The sequence below is a fragment of the Falco biarmicus genome, chromosome Z (genome assembly GCF_023638135.1).
Source record: "Falco biarmicus isolate bFalBia1 chromosome Z, bFalBia1.pri, whole genome shotgun sequence".
In the NCBI taxonomy this organism is placed as follows: Eukaryota; Metazoa; Chordata; class Aves; order Falconiformes; family Falconidae; genus Falco; species Falco biarmicus.
In genome coordinates this window covers 33479001-33499253 of record NC_079311.1, presented here as the reverse complement: position 1 = coordinate 33499253, position 20253 = coordinate 33479001, and the positions used below count along the sequence as shown (strand labels likewise).

The following is a 20253-nucleotide window of genomic DNA, read 5'->3' as shown; positions in this document are numbered from 1 at the left end:
AGAGTCTTTTATGTGCTGGCATGCAGTTTCCCAAGTTCCTGCATTTTGTTCAGCAACACCTAGTGTGACAGAATTGCATGAAGAGAATGAAAAACCTAAATAGCGAAGTAACTGCCCCTAAATTCCTTGAAATGCTGTGTTAACTTGGAGAATTCTGCCAATGAGTAATAAAGGACAGAACCAAGTTCCTGCAAGCCGTTGCACCATGACAAGCCAGTCCTCGGAGGGAAGGAAGGTACCTGCACTATTACACAGAAGTTACCCCTTCAATGTTCATCTGTCCGAAACAATTCCAACTGACGGTGCATTGCAGAGTCAGTTTTTTTCTCGACAGACTTTAAGACTTATGCAAGAGGAGAGAGTTCTAAAGCAGCAAAGGATGAAAACTGTTTACCCCAGGAACCAGCATCACCCAGACTCTGTTTCAAGGGAAAAGACATAATAAAATCTGCTACTTCTTTTTCATTTGGACAGCCGGGAAAGACTCAGCCATATTTTCAGGACTCCCTCTTATCTGTATCATCACAGTTTTGTCTACCTTCTATTTCTGACTTCTAAAGAAAAGTGAGGTGGAATGTACACAGGCCTTTCTTCTATCAGAAAATTCCTTCCGGACAGATCAAAACCATTAGCATCTCCCTTAGATGCTCACTATGCTGTGCAGTCAAGCATCATCTGTTCTGTGCAGGAATTACACGATTGTTCTACATCCTCAATTTGGCTCAGACATATCCTTCAGAAGAGCTCCGTTGCACTCTTGCTGGAAACAATCACACTCTGCAAGTGTTCAGGATGCTGCAGTTTCTTATCATTTCCACAGTGGGGTGGCAGCTGACCATCGCTTCCAGTATGAATTCTAGTATTTGTTTCTAGAAATAAAACCCTTCTTAAGCTCATACAGAAGATTCTAATTTCCATTCTGTAAAAGCAGAATGTTACTGAAAACTGCTACAGAATCACGTAAAACAGGAACTCCATCGAGCTGGAAGACAGATTAACTACAGTCAATCCTTAAATACAGTCAGTGTCTTGGCTGGTATTCGTCTGATGTGTTCTCAAAAACCTCCAAAGTCAAAGGCTTTACACATTTCCACATGTAAAATACTCCAGTATTCTACGCAAGTGACCTCAATTTGCCTTCCTCCCATTTACTTCTATTTCCTACATCCCTTCCTTTTTGTAACCATCTCTTAAAGCTTTTTAAAACGGCTCTTTATTGACCCTTCTCATCAGGCAACCCTCTTTCTTCAGTCTTTCTTTGCGGTTATTGCAGAGCTTTGAACATCTTGCAACCCTCTTCTCAGCTCACGGGCAATCCTTGAATAGGCTCTGGTTATCTTTAACAGTTACACATATGTAATGCGCTTTGCTTGCTACATAAAAGTCAAGGTATTTTGCAAGTTGTTGCTTAAGACCTTAAATGTATACCATTAAAGAGAATTTAGAAATTGTTGTCCTCTCCAAAGCACCTTCAAAATGAAGGTAATGAGTAACTTAGGAAGGCAACACAGAATTAAGAATCCATTTCAGATGAGGTGATTCAGAACCAAACAGAAAACAAACGCCTAAATCTGGGTGTTTCCACGTGGAATGGTAAGGCTTCAGCCTCACGGCATGCCTTGAAGAGCATCCGCTTCACAATGTTTACACTGCTCCTCGGGACACAATTCTACAAGCTGAAAATCTGCGGTCAGGGCTCTGCAGAAAGCATGACAGGAGACATGCAGAAGTGCAATGTGTTTGTGTAACTGCAGGATCCTTTTCTCTACATATGGGCACCTTCTTTATTCCAAGTGTCTTTGTTGTGTCCAAGTATCTTTATTAAAAAATAAAAGCTCAATACAGACAGTCAATAAGCAGTGTAACAGTTCACAATTTTATTCTCTGCGTTATGGCATGGTAACTACAATGAAGTGTGTTCAATGCTACTGAAGATGACAAAACAAAGGATGAAAAAACATCTTGAGTTGCAAATTAGATGCTCCTTTTAATCAGTGTTAAACACACACATGTATGCTCTGAAGAGAAAATACTTTAAACTGGAGAATAACTTACAGGTATAATGAATGATTTAAGACATCCTACCTTTCAGGGACATGCATTTTTTTCCATTAGTCTTCCCATCTACAAATACAAAGTCAAAAATTTGACAGGATTATAATTTTCTGATAGAATCTTTTCTTTCACTCTTAAAACATCTATCACATTTGAAAAAGTTACATGCTTATTGTATATTATTAAACAAAGAAGCTCACAACAATGGAGTTCTGAACACAAAAATCATAAGGACACTGGCTTTTTTCATTTTAAGGAAAAAAATACAAAAAATTCTACCTGAGAAATTACCTCGTATGATGTAATGTTTACCAAGTAAATGGCATTAGCAGGACTTTACATCTCTCTCTTCCTAAATAGGCAAACCTAACAAAGTTACCATATGAATTGAAGAGCTAGCATGACAAGTTGTTGCCAGAAGCTAAATAATTTACTCCAGTGCTTCCGTGGCAGGACACCACTGGAACTGACAGGATTGGCAGGAAAAAGCATGCAGCACACTCCAGGACAAAAATAGCAGGGAAGCCCCGGTGTGCACCTGGAATGATACAGTAGTACAACTGCCACATGGCAGTAGCTATTTCATGTCTCCAGAACTTCACACATTTGAATACAGGGCCAAAAACTGCAGATCAACGGAACACAAACCACAGGCTCAACCTTTACCCAGTGAAAGTTGGAAAAGCGGCAACCCCCAGATAGCCTTTCTGCTTTAGCAAGGAAAGAATGGATACCACTTTGCTGCAAGTAAACATAAGCTCAATCCAGTACCTTGACACCGGTTCACAAATACTCCTGGGTCTGTACCATATATTACAGTTGTAATTCACTAGCAGCTCTAGTACCCTTGTCTTCCCTGCACAAAAAGACTGGAACAAACTTGGGACACGCACACTTGTATGAAAGCTACTATCCCCCTCCAAAATACTGATGGAGAATACTTAATTCATTGACCAAACGCACAAGCAGAAAAAGGAGGAGAGAGCTGTCAGGCTTCCACTTTTTTCCTGTCCAAAGCCTAATGTTACACTAACACTTCACTTGCAATAATGCTACTGCAAATTTGATGGAACAGTTGGTATTTGTAAACACTTCTGCTTACACTTAAAGAGCTGCAATTCTCTGAGATGTCTGTTCTGCAAGCCCATGTTAAACAGAAAACTATGAATATCCCCGTTTCTATCTACCTGTAAAAAAGCAAGGATAGCTATAATTTTTTAAAATCTAGTCAAAACTTTTACATGGAGAACACACTAACTGGGACATCAAAGCCAGTATGTTTATTTTTTCATAGGAAAAATATCCCTGCAGCATATACCTCTGTGTTCTTAATAAAGAAACAAAAGAAAAAAAAACAACCCACAGATAACATCCCCTGTCACAATTGCATGCAGTGGTTAGTTCATGAAAAACCCAACGGTTATTGGAAGATGTCCAGTGTGGACAGCTGCTCCTTCGATTCACTTAGTATGACACCGTTACCCACTACTTCCTGCATGTAAAGCAGGTGAGTCATACAGGTCCTGTGTAATAGAAATATTCCACTGCCAAGAGCAACCTGCTGTATATCGTATGGAAGTATCAGTCTCAAATCAAACACATTTGAGGTACTCATAGGTGTTTAAAAGCTGAATATTCACAGGACCTCCTCTGAAAAAAGAGGAACTTCTCTGGGATTTTTTCCATCCTATCCCTCTCTTAAGCTTGAGAAGTGAACAGTCCCAAGGCTTTCATGATCCTAGGAAAGTCAAAGCCAGCTGGCCACTTTTACATTTGAACAGTCAACCGCCCATAAGTTTAATGCAACATTTCTTCTCTACTCTCTTTGTGCAGCTTTCCTTTCAGATTTCCTTCTCTTCAGTTGCCTTTGATCTTTTCCTTCAACTACCTGGAAAATGCATGATGAAGGTGAAAAAAACACCTGTTAAGCAAAAAAAGATAAATTACTCATTAAGAAACAGATGAGAAATTACAAAAGGAACGTATCTTGATGCCTTTGGGAAATAGGAAATTACAAACCGACAGTTTCAAGGGTATCAGGTATGCCCTATTAGCAGTCAGGTGGTCAGTAGATTTGAATGACATCATCCCATTCATCGACAGGCCAGACACCATTGTATTGCACATTGGATGGCGAGCTCTTCCAGTCCCACGTCTTCACAGGAACCTTCCAGTCTGGGCCATAGTTGGCTTCAACATACTGAAGGGTTTCACAGGGCACATGTACCTTGAGTTCAACAAATTCAGTCCAACACAGAGTAAACTTTGGAAAGAGATACCTGTGTCATAACAAAAGAACACAGTCACCGGCAAAGACTGAAATACACCTTCAAATAAGTTCATGGATAAAGCAAACAACTGCAGTGAGTGGCCATGTTACACCTGCAATAATTTTTTCTTATTTCTTAACTTCCTATCTATGAAATATTATTTCCATACTGGACAAGGGTCGTGTTATGAACAGTAACTGGTTAACATTTGCCACGTGTTCTTTGGAAGGAGCATTTCTAATTCTTTGCTGCTTATTCCCGTATCATTCTGCCATCCATAGGAAATCACTGAGGCCCTATCTCTCTACTTTCCACTTACAAATTGGACATAACAGTTACCTTATTTAGAAGGGTCTCAAGAGGTTGCTACATGTTATCAAAATCTCCCCTACAAATAAAAGCAGCATTAAATACTTTATTATGAGTCAGGCCTTTTTTAAAAACAACTTTTTACCTTTCTTCAATCTTACCAAAGCAAGCAGGAAATTGCCCTTCAGTACCCATGTTCAAACATGGTGCCAGACTTGGAACAGCTGAGAAGAATTATGATGCAGCTGCCACCTTGTACTTTCTGAAACCTTCTTGGCCCATTCAAACTTTAAAATTAATTCATCCTACCAAACTGATCTTGTTCTGCAGAAGGGCCAGCATACACCCCATCTATAAGTATGCTTACACCAGTGTAAGTTGACAGGTAAATGTCACAGTTTGATCAGAATAACATCACATAGAGCTCAGTGTCAGAGTCAATGTGTTAAACAAGTAAACATGAAAGCCTATGTACTACTCCTGCAGAGGATCTCTCCCACTGCTGTAGCTGTGAAGTCTTCCACAAGAAAAAAAGTGATCTTAAAATTCCTTTTCATTGGTTAAAATGAAACCATACGCACTTAAGATTTTTGAAAAAGAAGTTTAAAATATTTGTGCATTTGCACGAATTAGAAAATTTGCATGTTCCTCTAAGCATAAAGTTAATTTTCTAAGTGCTGAGCAAACAGAATCAGAAGTAAAACAACCTTGCTTTTATCCATGAAATGGAAGGAAAGAAAAAAAAGAGATCAAGAACTTTTGGATATATACCCGAGGACTACCAGTTAGCTCTGAACTACAGCGAAAAGCAAAAAAATGCCAGGTACCAAGGGGAAAACAAGGTAATCAAACTTTAATAGTAGATCTATAAGCATCAAATAGCTATTTAGCTGTTATTAACCTAGAAAATCATCTATCAGAACTGCAGTGGGCATGCATATGCAACAGCTATTGGCAAACCACTGAAATAATATATCCTCCAGAAAGTGCACTATGAATAATAACTTAATGAGAACAAACAGGTAATTTAACTAAACTAATCTTCAAATTAAAAAGTTAGCTGGACATTTCATCAAAACAATCATTTAACTATTATTAAAATCAAACATTTACATTCACTGATGAAAAAACTAGCTTTCTTCACATACTGGAATCCCTGCTCACCATTTGCTCTTCCAAGCTGGAATAAGGCTCTGTACTCTTGTACACATACACTGCTCACCATTTTTTCCTCCAATTTCAGTCTCATCAATCTTTGGACATACGAGTACTGAAAACATTTTAGGCTTACACAAAGTCCTCTAGGTGAAGAGCCTCCAGAATTAACTCATTTTAAGGACTAAAGCATACAGTATAGATTTGATTCCCAGATTCAGTTTCGGAAATACTTATTCTCTGCTGAAGGATGAAACTGTTCAGCATTGATTTTGTAAACAAATAGAAGGTCTCGATTGCTGTAACTCTAAGACAAAATAAGGAGGATGAACATGCTTGCTTGTGTCTGCAAAGTTGAGAAAGTATTTGTGTACATGAAAATGCAAACCATACAGCCAGACTTGTAAGGTTTAGAAACCAGCTCTCCAACAAAACAGAAACTAAATATGACTAATGAAAAATATTTTACAGACTAAACGAAAAACACTTTCATTCTTCGTACTTTTATTTAGCAAGACGTAAAGAAAGTATGTCTGTGCCAATATTTAGTTTTCTGAAGAAAATGTCCTCTACTCTTCATTTTTAAAAACATAAAAATACCTGGGAATTGAACTCCCGCCCTTATCTGTGATGATCTAGTAGCAACCAGTATCTCTTCTGATACCTCAGAAACAGCTGGTGAGATTTCTTGAAAATTGTTAAAGTTGATTTAGGACTCAGCATGATCAATCATTCACTTCTCTTTTGACTGACCTCCCCCACTTCCCTAAGAATTTTGAAAGGCCTGAAGACCAAGCAAAGCTGAGGGTCGTTCTGGTGCTTCGGGTACTCAGATCAAGCATGCTGAACCATCACACCTCACAACTAAAAAGCTGTGATCTTTCTTCTCTTTCTAAGGAAGTATTTGGAATAATACATATCTGGAATTATTGGGCTAAGCATTCTGAACAGTCATGTTCTGTCAGGGCTCAGTGCATTTATAATGGTAAACAAGCAGTTTTCTGTATGGATTGAGTAAAGTAAACTATGCCTAAGAAACACTTGTTCAGAATTAGAGGCATCCTTATGCCACTATGCCTAAGCAAATTAGTTCTTATTGAACTAGAAAGCCATGTTTGTAAATTTTGGAAAAAATTATCACCAAAAATGAGTATGAAGCCACAAGGAAAGGAAAGTGTTTTATGAAAGATGGAGTTCCAGAAGAGCTGGAATATCCTAGGATACAGGAGCTGGAGCATAGCACAGGTTCACATCTACCTTCTATCCTCATACATCGGACCAGTCACATCAAAGGAGGAAAAAAACCCAGCTGTCAAGTACCCAAGTCTGATTCTGCAATGGAATTTTGAAAGAGCATGTCAACTCCACTGGCATGGAAACAGGTATTGCAATTTAGAAAGGAATTTATCAGTCAGCTTCCTCCTCAGGATGCATCACACAAAACCCTCCAAAATCTTGTATGGAAAAGCAGACATCAAGCCTGCTTCAGAAAACTATGAAATTGTTGCTGTATTCTAAGAGAAATACTCTGCAGCACAGCACATTTTCTGTGGGAATATTCTGAGAGTTCTTCCTTTAGTCTATTTCTATGTGTGCCTTTTGATTCTGGTCATCAAAATATCTTCCCCAACCTTTGTTTATCATTTCAGAACAAAGACAACTAAGACAAGGACTCAGACATTATCACCATTTGGATGGCAGTGCTCATCAAATTCCCATTAGCTAAATATAAGTAAATACAGTTCAGGCAAAATATGAAAGCTGATGAAATCCTATAGAAGTCAACGAGGTTTTCAGTTAGTCTGCAATTATCTCTTTCTGAGTTAAGGTGGATGTTGGTAAGAAACAAATCTAATTATCACAACCTATATTCAGTTTGGTGAGTAGATTAGGAAGCTATTGTATTTATTTCCTGATTTAATACTGAAAGGTATGAAGCAAAAAATGTAGGGTACTATTTAAAATTCCATTTTCAGTACATGAACAACAACAAGGTCTGCAGTAGTCATCTGCATTGCTGTCACAAGATTACCGTCAATAAAGTATTCCAAATCACTACCAAAAAATATGAAACTATGAGGTTTACTTTGCAAGGACAGTTGAGGCTTTCTGCCATAACACTCCAACATCAAGACTGATGCCTAAGGATTCATTTTTTACTGGAAAATTAGTTTCTGCAACAAACAGAATTTTTACAGACTTCTTTCTCAGCTTAGCTCTTTATTTAACTCAGAGCTTGTCACAGTCCAGATAAGATCTGCTTGACACATGACATGCTAGCATTGCTTTTGACTTCACAAGATAATCGACATTTGACAAGCCCAGCACCCCTCTAGCAAGGCATAGTACTTTTCTCTTTCTACTCTGGTCTCAAAGTGCAAAATCTTCATTGATTCTCCTCTGGTAACTGCCTTTCCTACAACAAGCACAGACTTTGCCAGGTAACAAACATACAGAATGCCAACACTAAACACTAACTTGTTTAATTCCTTTCCTATTAGAGCTACAAATGCAATTCATACTTAAATTTCTTGCCCGATTTGGCCTGAGTTCCTCCATTCCATATGTGGTCATCCTCTTCATAGAAGAAAAAAATATCAAGTTTCACGTCATCTTCTCCCTGGAAAGAGAGTTCCAAGCTGTCTTCTACCTGCAAGACAAAAATACACACTGTATATGCTCTTAAAAATACAAAGCTACTTATGTCAGCAGGTTTCAGAAAACAAGTTTATTTTGGCCAGGTATGCAGAGTGACTCCTAGCTGAAGAAAACACACTAACACTATGATTTTTTTTTTAATTTTTTTTAATGCCTTGAGAATACTGGAAGTTTTCTGGACCTCAGTGGGACTACATTCTCTTTTCTCCCTTTAGCCTGAAAAGCTTCAGCACCACCTCCTTGTCCTCTGCCACAAGCAAAATAATAAATGAACACGGTAGGTACGTGTCTTCATTTAACATGCTTCCTCTATGACAAAACACTTGCTAGCACCAGTAATGATATATCACTTGAACTGTGGCTGAACTTTCATATTCCTGTAATTTTGTTTCTTTTCTCCATCCTTCTACAGCCTGCACTCTGAAAAAGCTAAATAAAGATCCACATAAACAGGCCCAGAGCCCTCCTCAAGCCATCCTTCCCTTTCTGCTAGTTCTACATACAGGACTACAGATAATCTCAGAGCTATCACCAATCCTCCCGTATGATGAGGCCCATCCAATCTGAAAGACTAAATTCAACCTGATTCTTAAGTTTCCCTGGCACCACTGACACAGATTAGACCCCTTTGAAACTTATTGAAAACTTCTGAGGTGGAATTTGTGCTCCCCAAACAGGGCCAAAGTTATTAAGAAGGGTGTTTTCTCACATGCTGTCCAACAGAACACACAAAAATCATCAGGATTATACGTTTAGGTAAAACCCTAAGGAGTAAATGTCTGCCAAGGAGACTTCAGATACCCACATCTACATAGCTGTTCTGCAGCTGTACTCAAACTTAGGAATCTAGAGAAAGACACATGAATTAAATTGTTCATTATCTAAGTACCTTGCCAAATTTGTGCTTCAGTGGTAACCCTGCCTTCTGAAAGGCTGGAATGATATCTGCTTTGTAGTCCCTTATAAAGACTCCCAAATCCACATCTTTGCTGTGAGGAATGACATTGCACTGTCTGTACCAGCCTGAGAAGAAAAAAAAAAAGGGAAAAAACAAATCCATTCAGAACAAGAAGTGGGACATCTGTTTGTTTCATTAAAGCAGCCTTTAGTAACTGTTCATTCAGAAAATTATATTCCCCAAGACTAAACAAATACAAGTCAAATGCACACACACATGAGTTTTCCCAACCTATTTCAATAATAAAAAGAATTATATAATAATAATATATAATACTATTTATATAATAATATAAATATACATAATGATATAAATATATATGTAATAAATACATAAAATGTATAATAAAAATAATAAAAAGTAATAAAAGAATTTTCACCAATGGTAAGATACTTTTTCCATCCTCAGCAGAATTAAGAACTCGCTGTAGCTACACTAATAGGTTGAAATTTTATTAAAAGGATGTGATCTAAAATAAACAAATACATGTAAACTATATTTTAAAAGTCAGTAATAAGCACCAAACTGCATGGGAAGGAAATCAGGTGTGAGTCTATACACGGACAGCAGAAATATGTGCCCATCACTGTGTTTTCCAATTAGCATTTCAGTAAATTCCAGTTCACACAATTTAGGGAACTTCTCATTGCTTTCTAAGCAGTGATCAGTTCAACACAGGTAACTGCTAACTTTAAATGCTTCAGTGGAAATTTGCTCAGCATCTCCAAGGCTCAGGTTTCTGAAGAAAAAATGATTTTGACAGGAGCAAAAAGATCTATTTCAACACAGCTAATGCCACATTATTACCTTCCAACCCACTATATTTAACCTCAGCTGACATTAGAAGCAATAGAGGATTAGATGTTTAGAATTTCAGATGAGTTTAAAAATAGAACATAACACAAATGTTTTACCAAGGCATGTTCCACTGCTCAGCCAGAACTTTACCCCTAAGTTATTCAGTGTCAGGGCAGCCAGATGGAGCAAGGATTTTGCTTTTTTTCTGAATTCCACTGCATCAAGGGAGGCATCATCAGGATACAGCTGGAAGGCAAAGGAAGAGTAAGCAAGCTATTATCAGACAGTAAACTTTTCCCTTCATTTTTCAGTGTCCTAAGAAAAGATGACCTTTAAAAATTTACTTAAGTAATATCTGGGCAGTATCTGTTCTCAGAGATACACCCCTGTCTGAGTACATGCACTAGAATGAGAAGTTAAAATTTAAACTCTTAAACATCAACCCCCAGTTTTTCCAAACCAGCAGAATGCAAAGTCACAGTAAGACAGAATAAGCATATATGTATTAGGCACTGATTCCCAGCACTTGGCAACAATACAGATGAAGCCTCACAAGTCCAGGGGGAAAACAGGGACAGCACCAGTTACTTCCAGCACACTAGTTTATCTGGCGCCATCAAGTGTCACAACTAGATGCTGACAACTTCTGCCACAGAGTAGAAACAAAATGAACAAAAAATGCCCACCCTCCCGCTGCAACTGTGGGAAGATCTTGCATTTAATGCAAAGCCAAAAATAAGTCTGGGCAAACGTCACCAAATCAAACACAGGAACAACGCACTACTCAGCTTCACAACTGCTTTCATCAAGAGATCTTGGGCAACAGACATTTTGAATGAATACTTAACTTTTTAAAACACATGCCAGCTGCTAATTTCAGTACTAAAGCTCAAAGTTCAATATACCTTCTGAGGCACATCTTCTCTCCCTGTGGCAATTACTGCCTGGAGGTTTCAGAGTTGAAGTGGGGCTTTTGTTAGAGTTGAAGTGTACTTTACAAGCGAGGTGACTATACACACAGGTACCCCTGGGTATAGTAACCCTCTTACTACACATATGGGAGATATGATGGTCTTCCCTTCACTGAATATTCCCTTCCACAAGACCTCAAATGTCTGAAGAATGGAACCTCCAGTACCCCCTTTTCCCTCCTTCCATGAAATCAGAGATAGCTCAGACTCAGTGACCTGATTCTAACTCCACAGTCTTAACTGTGCTAACTCTTGGTCCTCTTCAAGTTAGGACAAAATGCTCTCCATACTGCAGCAGAAAGTTTTCTACTCCTGCTAAATCAGGTAGCAATATCCTAAAAATAATGCTTTAAATAGTAGTGAAAATATTAGCTTACATGGTCAAAAAGCAATGAAGTAAGTCATTTCAAAATGAACTAGAAACATGGAACTGCAGCGCACAGTTCAAAGAATATAAAGTGAAGTATTACTCAGAACTTAGAGAATTGCCACAAGGAAAACTTTCAACCACAAAATCTTAGTCTTATTTACAAGAAATCTATTTAACAGTAACAACGTGTGAGAACTACGGACATGTTGGTTACCGCTTCAAAATTTTTGAAAACGGAAAAAAATGCACTCACGAGTGAAAAAGACAACACCATGACTTTCAGTTGAAGTTTTAGTTTTATTACCACCTACTAAACTCTGTGGATCAAGTCTCAGAGGTTGTATGTAGCTTTATGTATGCAAACAGTCTTATCTAGGTAAAAAGCAGTGAATTGTTTGTAGGTTTGGGTCAATCAGTGAACACACACATCTCAGAGACACTAAGTGATTACCACTAACCTGAAAGAAAGCCCGAGCTTCTCTGTACCTACATTCAAGAAATCTAGAGTGTGACATCTCCTCTAGAAAACTGGATGGATTTTTTGGAATTTGAACTTTTATGTCATCAATGGAAACAAGCAGAAGTTCTGGCCTGCAGGGGAAGAAAAGTGATAACATTACCCCATTCAATTCCTTTACAAACCACAAGCCACTTTTTCCTCTAGCCTAGGTTAAAATCTTAATGTACACTACTGGCAGTGATTCCTCTGTCCAAATGTACCCAAAACTGATAATAAAAGATGCTTCAAGATGCATCAAGATGCAACAAGAGCTTCAACAAATTCCCCATACATTGCAAAATTTTGTTTAAAAAGAAATTCTATGCCTGTAAGTGCTCACAGTTAGTTTGTCAGATCACCGACTCCTTTACTCACTCATGACTTGCACTGAATTTTTTCACAGCTGTTGTTCAGTACATTTGAAAATTCAGGCTATTTATTTAGTTGTCTTAAGTATGGGATGCACTTAAGAACCAAATTTACCCTGTACTTTGAGGCTATCTGCATTTAAAATTTAATAACTGTTCAACCTTCACAACGAGTATGATACAGTTGACTTCAAATGTTTAGCCACATAACCAGTACAGATTCCATGTTTTAAAAGGAAGAAAGAATGGTGTAAATTTTAAGGAAAAAGTTAAACACATTATTCTGACCTGTGAAATGTTCAGCTGTTTTGCTCTGATTAATGGCACATACACATACCCTACAGGATCACTGTTCTCAAAGCCAAGTGGTATGTGCTTGGCTTTGAAATTAGTGACAAGATCTGCCATGATCTGTATTTCCTGAAATAACTGCTACTGGAAGCACTGTAGGAACAGGAAGACATTTACAGTAACTTCACCAATTTAATGCAAAGTTTAAGAAAAAGACTGTGAACAAGTAACATCACCAATTCAAACATTTATGCAGGAAAGGAGTCCCCTCACCACATTAAGAGCATGGGTTAGCTGCAATGGTTGACACATGTCTTTGTGGTACAAATGTCACTTCTCTTTATTCATGTTCTTTGACACCGATTATTTTTACCGTTACTGAATGGATTTCTGTTGTTCACCCTTCTCATTTAATGTTCCATACCTGTATTCAACTTCTGGACACATACCATTACAGAAAGAACACCAAATAGCTATCCACTAGTACTAAATAACCTTGCCACTTCTACTTTACCCCTGTGTTGATAACACAGATGGCTATCAACAGATTTCAAACTTCTAAATACATTAATGGTAAGCCACTGCCTCCAGCAGTAGGACCCCTGGTACACTCAACCTCACACATGATTTCTTTGACTTCTCTCATCTTTCTGCCTGCTTCAACCTGGCTACACAGCAATCTCCTCTAAAATGTAGCTCTTAGTTTATGAATGGTAGGAAGCTCTTGTCTTCAGGTAAACAGAACTGGATTTACCTTCATACCTTAGTTTACCTGCGCTTTGAGGGCTGAACCATATGTGAGCTAAATTTTGCAACCTGACTTGAGAAAGAAAATTATTTTATATTCAGGAAAAATAAATTATTTTGGAAGTGTCATTATGGCTTTTTCCCTCCTGTTTTTAACTCACTTTTCATATGCTCCAGGGTAGCGACCAAAGTGGAGTTTCCGGAAAGGCACAAACTTTCTGTCCATATGTTGCCTGAGTCTCAGAGGGCCATGCCAGAGGTAATTACCACTCCTCTCATAGAACACCACCAGGTGAATAGCATGAGATGCCAGTTTAAATATGTAGTGCAACGGAATTTCAATCCCAGACAGGTCATCCATCCCATCCAAGCGGGGGTCCTTGTTTATAATCTTTAGCCATTGGAACCCCATTTTCTCAGCAGTTCTAAAAAGACCCACCTAAAAATGAGAAAGAGGGAGAAGTAGAAAGACAGACAGAGAGAGAAACTAAAGATTAGAGGAACAAAAATTGAATGCTAAATACTTACTATTAACTGACACCATTCCATATTTTCATTTTCTAATCAGACTTCAGCACGAACTGCTCAAAAATTTCTAAGACCTTAAAGCTCAGCAACTACAAGCAATTCCAACCAATGTATTTCTTTGTCTTAAATTTTGTCCCTGAAACTATTCAATAAAGCAACAAATAAATAAATGTTGTAAATCATGCTTGGAATAAGTCTGCTCCTTGCAATAGCACCATTCTCTGCATCCTCAAACTGTTCTCTAAAGTTGTTCTTGTGCTGAACTTGGCATTTTTAAGTCATTGAATAAAGATACCACCAATACAAAAATGATTACTGCAAAATCTTCTTTTATGATGTACATAATTATTTGTTTAAATCTCATCAAATACTGAACACTGCACTAAGTAATAGGCTTTTCTATTTCCGTAGAAAAAGGGAATGAAATTGTGTCTGATAAAAAAAGAACCAATCGGCATTTGAAGACCCTTTCTTGAACTTTCTTGAACTACCCTCCTTGAACAGTTTTATACAGGCATATCAGCTTTTCCTCTGGATGCTGCAGATATTATCAATGAAACAGCAAGGAATGGGGAGACGGATTTATATTAGTGTGCTGCCACACAACCTTATTCTCAGCTTCTTTAATCCCTTTACAGCTATGGGTAAAACAAAGGCCTGACCAGCTCCAGAGTACCACCACTCTTCACTTGAGCGGGACTCCTTCAGTAAAACAGTCACAGACCATTGTAATGACTCCTGCTTTTTCTGGGAAAAAAAAAAAAAAAAAAAAGAAGAAGAAAAAAGCTGTTCACCACTGGTATCTTTAGTCTGTATAAATTGATCTAATAAATATTTCCAGATCACTCTTCATACTGATGAAATAACCTTGGATTCCATTTTGTCCTTCATCACACGCTATATGTCTATTTTAAACACATACATTTAAAAATCTCAGAGCACCAAAGAAAAGCAGAGATATCAATACACTAAGTGACAAAATAAGATGGTGCTAAGTACAAGGCTGTACTAAAAGAAATGTAAACCAGCAGACTATGATAATATTTCCAGCCTTGTCACATCAACATCTGCATTTCCTCCTCGGTTGATCCTCAAACTCGAGATTTATTATGGCTGTATCTATATTATAGGCTTAAGGTTTTTCTTCTTCCTAACAGACTACTTTCTTTTTCCTTTTTGGCCTCTTACTACAAGTGTTTATGAATATCACAAACAGCTTCTGAAGACTTTTAGTTATCTGTAAATTACTCTTCATGTATCCAGGCCTGGATACCTTTTACTTTAAAAAAAAGTTTCTTCTACCAGTACCTTTACAAGAGTTCCACAAAATTAATTCATAGGCCTTGATACAAACATAAAGCACTACATCACAAAATAATAGAACAGCTGAATGTACAATACACAAATGTGAACTGAAGAAAAGACCCTTACTTCGTGTTTCCATGTTTTGTCCAGTAGTGCAAACGTAGTAAAGTCTCTTGGAGCACAAAAGTACTTGCATTCTGGATTAGGGCCATCAGGAGAACTTCTGATCTGTTCAATGTCTTTATCAACCAGTCCCAGAATCAAAGGATCAATCAAATACACTGGTATATTGTGACTGGCTATTAAGCCTAGGAACTTCCTAACCACGTGCTGTTTGACATAGGATGAAATTGTAAGTTAGAAACACCATCTTTAAGTGTACAAAGGTTAACACATTAAAAAACTTTGACAGAAGGAAAAAAAACCCAACCCACCAACAGAAGGAAATCTTATCTCCCAATATATTTTCTGAGTGTGTACTCTTATCTCTGGAGTGCTAGACTTGAGAATGGACTGTAGGCTAAACTCTAGATTCTTCCCAGCTCTAGACTGAGCTGGAAAGCACTTGAATAAACCAGAGATTGTAGGATGAGATTGTAGCTGAGGGAGCTGGCTGATGTCATTCGAAGGCTGCTCTGCATTATCTTGAAAGGCCACGGTGAGCAGGAGTTGTTCTTCAAGTATGAGAAAGGCCAAATCTCATGCCGTCTTCAAAAAGGAAGATCTGGGGAACTCTGATCACCTTCATTTCAGTCCCCAGGAAGCTTCTGGAGTGAAAGTCCCTGGAAAGTCACATCCAAGCGCATGATGCACAGGATGTGACTGGGAAAGTCAGCCAAAGGCAAACTGCACCTAATCACATTGACTGCCTTTGCAGAAGTCTATGGGCACCATTAAAGCTATGGACACTGTTCATACCTTGACTTCAGCAAGGCTTTTGACCCACTCCTGAACAGTATCCCCAAACCTCAGGCATGAGACCTGCTGTATACGAAGGGTGACTCAGTGAGAAGGTGGGAAGTGAATGCTATCCAGTCTTTGGATGCTAGTGTACCCAAGGTACTCAACCATGGCAACAATATATAGAAAGGTTAAAAGAAGGTCCTGTACCTAATGAGAGGATTTATTAACTTCACTCAGTGGAGAATTTTAATCAAGTACATTTAAATGTCCATGGCACACAGAATCCATTTACAGCACTCACACCCACCCTGCTATTAAAAATGTAGCTGATGTATTTAACTGTAACAGTTACATTTAATGACTTAAGAGTACTGTTCTAATCAGAAAAAAATACTTGCTTAGACCAGCACTGTCAGGCTTTATGTTTGTTACATCTCAAGATTTCTAGAAGAGGTGTGATACAGAACAATGGCCCAATGCCCAAGGTACCCATCCAGCAAGCCAACTGTGGCTTTCGAACTGAAGCTCCAACCTTTCTCCTGTCCAGCTGCTAAGACTGTTCAAACAGACTCCACATGCCAACCTCCAATTCTGGTACGGGGCTTTGGCTTCAGAGAGATTTAAAAATGTGAAGACAGAATGTGGATCCACAAACAGAACTTAGGCAGCAGCACTAAGAAACAGGCAGAAACAAGGCCACCCTGTTAGCGATTTCGGCTATATGAAGCTGAAACCTGTGATGTACTAGCATTATTTCTGTAACTAAAACTAGCAGATCAGACTGATAAACAGGAAGCAAATCTATGCAAAAATATCAGCTTCCCCCTCCTCCACCACTTCTCCAGGGAAACAGAAGCTTTTAGTTGAAATGTATAATAATTGGTAGAATGACACGGCAATAATGTCAAGCGGCTAACAAAAAGGCATTCAAAAATGGAGTATTTTGGACCCATCACATAGGAATTCTGAAGAAACCTTGCAGGGCAACAGATCTCTGGTAGGACCATGGAGCATTCTGCTTTGTTACTAATGATCTCATAAGATGAAGTTAAAAATTAATGAGAACTCTGTCCACAGACTGGCAGATTGGAAGCCCACTGTGACCATGTCACCTAACTAGTAGGTCGCTCCAAAGGATGCCACCTCCAGGAACAGTGAGACGTTCCTGGAGCAAGTATACAGTCCACAGAGCAGTTGGTTTTAATTATTCCCAAGTACAGCCCCTAATCAGAGCACCTTTCCTCTTGCTCAGCAGAAACAAGGCATTTAAATGGCTAATGTTGCTAAGCAGAAACATTATCAAATTGCATCCAAAGCAAAAGGTAGCTAGGTCTCAGCACACTGTTCTCTTTAACCATCTGTGCTCTTTTTCTGGTGGGAAATCTGTCATCAAGAGACTTCTGTCAAAGTGTTTCCAAAGAAATGCTAACTACAACTACCATAACCGACCTTCTGATTCCCTGAGGCCAACATGATGTTTTGCTTGAGCTCAATCCTGCAAACCTTAAACAAGACACAACAAAAAACGTTCCTATTTCAAGTACGGAATGCCACTCCTAACACTGCTCCTGAACACTGGAATACAGCAACTGGTGACTGCTGAAATGTAACATTTTCCTGCTTGTTAAGAGCTCTGACCCAGCATAAGCAAGTAACACAAAACACAGAGCAGCAGGTTAACAACTGGAGCGAGCAAAGGGGTATTCTATGACCTGAGATCTGCAGTTGATTCTTTAATCACATCACTATCAAACAAGCTGCATGTCAAATACACCAATCTTTTCAATATTTGGTCTGCAAGAATACAAAAGCCTGGAGAAGAACTTCTGTATCAGAAAGAACAAGTTTGGCTTTAAAAACATTAGCAGCACTACTAAGGACTGCACAGGCAAAGGCTGCTAAGCTGTAACCACTGCTCAATTCCATTTAAAACTAATGTTTTGAAACGCTTAGTAACTTCTCTCAGCGAAGAAAGTATCTTTTAGTCCTTAATATTAGAAAATCCCAGTAAAGAGGCAAGATAACTGGACCCAGAGTTTGCAATTCCGTGTTAGTTCTCCAAGACTGGCAGAAGAACTGTATTAACCCATGATGTTGTACGTACCCATCTAGTGCTGTCCTGGCCTGACTGGCTTCCTCTGACTTTGGAAAAAACTGCTCCATTCTATCAAAAGAAAAGAAGGAGAGGGAGAAATAAAAATTCAAGTAAGTTTCAGCTGAATCCCTGCTTAGGATATCTTAACAGGACATTTAAGGGCATTTATCCAGGTAGCACTTTATAGTTATGGCTGTGGTTATGCCCTTGGTCACTCAGCTACAGTACTGAATGTGAAACTGCAGCACACTAAACCAGAGCAGTTATTTAGAAGGACAACACAAGCCTTGGGGACTTCCAGACATGCAAAGACTGCATGATCAGGCTTCAGGTTTCTAAGTCAATATGCCAGTCAATGTAAAATAGGAAGATGACAAACACAGACACTGTTAGGTAAATAACCACCGAGGAAAGACAGGAGGACTGTGCTTCTGTCTTTCTGGATGTGATCCCAGAGGATTAAATTTTAAATGGAGTATATTCATATGATAAAGCCAAGGCAGTTAATGGCTATGCTTTCAGCTTTTCAAAAGTATGAAGAATTTTTCATTCATCACCTTGTTTATAATCAGAAACTATGAAAAAGAAGTCAAAGATCACGATACCATGTAGTGCTAAGACTGCCTGCATTTATTAAGAACGTCCTCAACAAAAGAATACAAACTTAGGAAACATGATGCTTATGTGGGTTTTCTGTAAAAATAAAATTAGTTCCTTTGCTGAATATTCATTGCAACTGTAAACAATGAAGTCATCAAAAAAACAGAGTATTTCATTTATAGTAACATGTACCTCTTTTTTGGCTACAGAAGATCACACTTGGCTAAACTTTTCATGGGTGGTATAAAAGCAGGATTTAATCAGTAACATCTAGAAAATTATAAACACTGAATCACAAAGCACTAAGACATCTGCAGAAAAAGCTGAGTTTTCTTTTGAAAACACCACTGTTGAAAAACCTGCAATCAATAAATGCCGTGTTCCTTGTTTCTTCAGAAGAGCATGAAGACAGCACTGGATTTGACTTCACTTTCAACAGAAGTCACTTAACAAGAGTAGGAAGGCTTGGGAATATTAAGTCTTGGTGGCTCAAACCTGCAGCTAACACCAAGCGGCATCCTATTAATTACAGAATGAGATGCCTCTGGCTGACATAGTAACTTGAGCATCAGACTGACTACTGAAACCTGATTGTACCTCTGCCACCACAAATGTGCTCAGGCTACTGATGCACTTCATGTCAACATCATAGGAATTTCTAGCTAAATGAGGGAAATTTGGGGGTGTCATTAATGCTGCTGAAGGACTCTGAAAAGAATAAGCATTACACTAGGTCATGCCACAAAAGCCAGCCTGTGCAGCACAGGTCTCACCTTCTGCGATAGGTAGAACTTGTAATAGTACAACTGGAATAGGAGGAAAACGAGGCTGGTCAGAGAAAGGAGCGCCAGGACCACGTTCTTATTGATTTTCTGCATTAGTCTTCGGGGCGCTCTCGATCACCGCCTGGGAGCAGCGCGGCGCAGCTCATCTTTCCCGGCTTCCCAGCTCCTTCCTGCGGGCCGGCAGAAGAGAACGGGGCGCTGAGTAGGCCGCACCGGCAGCCGCCACGGGCCCGAGCCCTGCGCCGCAGCGGCCTACAGGAGCCCGACGAGCCCGCAGCAGGGGCTCAGCTAGGGGGGCCCTGGGGACGGCAACCCGCAACGCTGCGCCTCGCCCGGCCCTCCCCGCTCCCTCCCCGGGGCCGCGGCCGGCTTCCCCCACCACCACCACCACCACCACCACCGGGGCCGCATCCGCCCTCACCGCGCGACAGCTCCCTGCCGTAAAGCGCCGTTCGCCGTCGTACGCGCATGCGCGGTGGGGAGGCAGCCCGCCGGATCTGCGCCCAGGCCAGCCGGCCACCGCGGGCCTCCCGGCCCCGCCCCACCGGGACACCCAGCACCCCCTCAGCACCTCCACGCCCGGGGACC

The 20253-nt window shown here is 39.4% G+C and overlaps 1 protein-coding gene across 4 annotated transcripts; it reads right to left on the bottom strand.

Moving 5' to 3' along the window:
- Nucleotides 1-1853: 1853 nt before the first annotated feature.
- FKTN (fukutin) lies at nucleotides 1854-20144 on the bottom strand. 4 transcript variants are annotated; one of them, XM_056325655.1, is made up of 11 exons: nucleotides 20087-20144; nucleotides 19654-19835; nucleotides 18290-18349; nucleotides 15409-15612; nucleotides 13611-13888; nucleotides 12003-12135; nucleotides 10320-10449; nucleotides 9337-9470; nucleotides 8312-8439; nucleotides 4075-4334; nucleotides 1854-3976 (listed from the first exon to the last, which is right to left on the bottom strand). In XM_056325655.1, the coding sequence occupies exons 2-10, from the start codon at nucleotides 19756-19758 to the stop codon at nucleotides 4121-4123; spliced, it is 1386 nt and encodes a 461-aa protein (XP_056181630.1). In that variant the 5' UTR covers nucleotides 19759-19835; nucleotides 20087-20144; the 3' UTR covers nucleotides 1854-3976; nucleotides 4075-4120. The 4 variants fall into 4 exon arrangements, with proteins under 4 accessions (XP_056181630.1, XP_056181629.1, XP_056181631.1 ...); XM_056325654.1 differs by lacking the exon at nucleotides 20087-20144 and having other exon boundaries at nucleotides 19654-20054; XM_056325656.1 differs by lacking the exon at nucleotides 20087-20144 and having other exon boundaries at nucleotides 4079-4334; nucleotides 19654-20054.
- Between the last annotated feature and the right edge of the window lie 109 nt (nucleotides 20145-20253).